Raw genomic sequence first — 222 nt, forward strand, 5'->3', positions numbered from 1 at the left:
CCATCAGGCAGTTCCAGCCCCAGGAGGCGGTCGTGCGGCTGCAGCAGGGCTGTGTAGGCTGCAAAGTTGGCCGGAGACCCCGAGTAGGGCTGAACGTTGACGCCCCAGCGGGCGGGATCCAGGTCGAACGCCTCCAGAGCACGCTGCTCACACAGCAGCTCGATCTGGTCCACCACCTCGGCTCCCCCGTAGTACCTGGAGAGAGGAGGCGGTGACGGCGGG

General features: G+C 67.6%; 1 protein-coding gene across 1 annotated transcript in view; it reads right to left on the reverse strand.

The window, feature by feature from the left end:
* SHMT2 (serine hydroxymethyltransferase 2 (mitochondrial)) overlaps nucleotides 1-197 on the reverse strand; it is a gene marked incomplete at its 5' end in the record, with an annotated part of 3,024 nt that extends 2,827 nt beyond the window's left edge. Inside the window, one exon of the mRNA XM_010013030.1 lies at nucleotides 1-197. This exon is cut by the window's left edge and continues 2 nt beyond it. Coding sequence (XP_010011332.1) covers nucleotides 1-197 — 197 coding nt within the window.
* Between the last annotated feature and the right edge of the window lie 25 nt (nucleotides 198-222).

The sequence above is a fragment of the Nestor notabilis genome, unplaced genomic scaffold (assembly GCF_000696875.1).
Source record: "Nestor notabilis isolate BGI_N333 unplaced genomic scaffold, ASM69687v1 scaffold17824, whole genome shotgun sequence".
In the NCBI taxonomy this organism is placed as follows: domain Eukaryota; kingdom Metazoa; phylum Chordata; class Aves; order Psittaciformes; family Psittacidae; genus Nestor; species Nestor notabilis.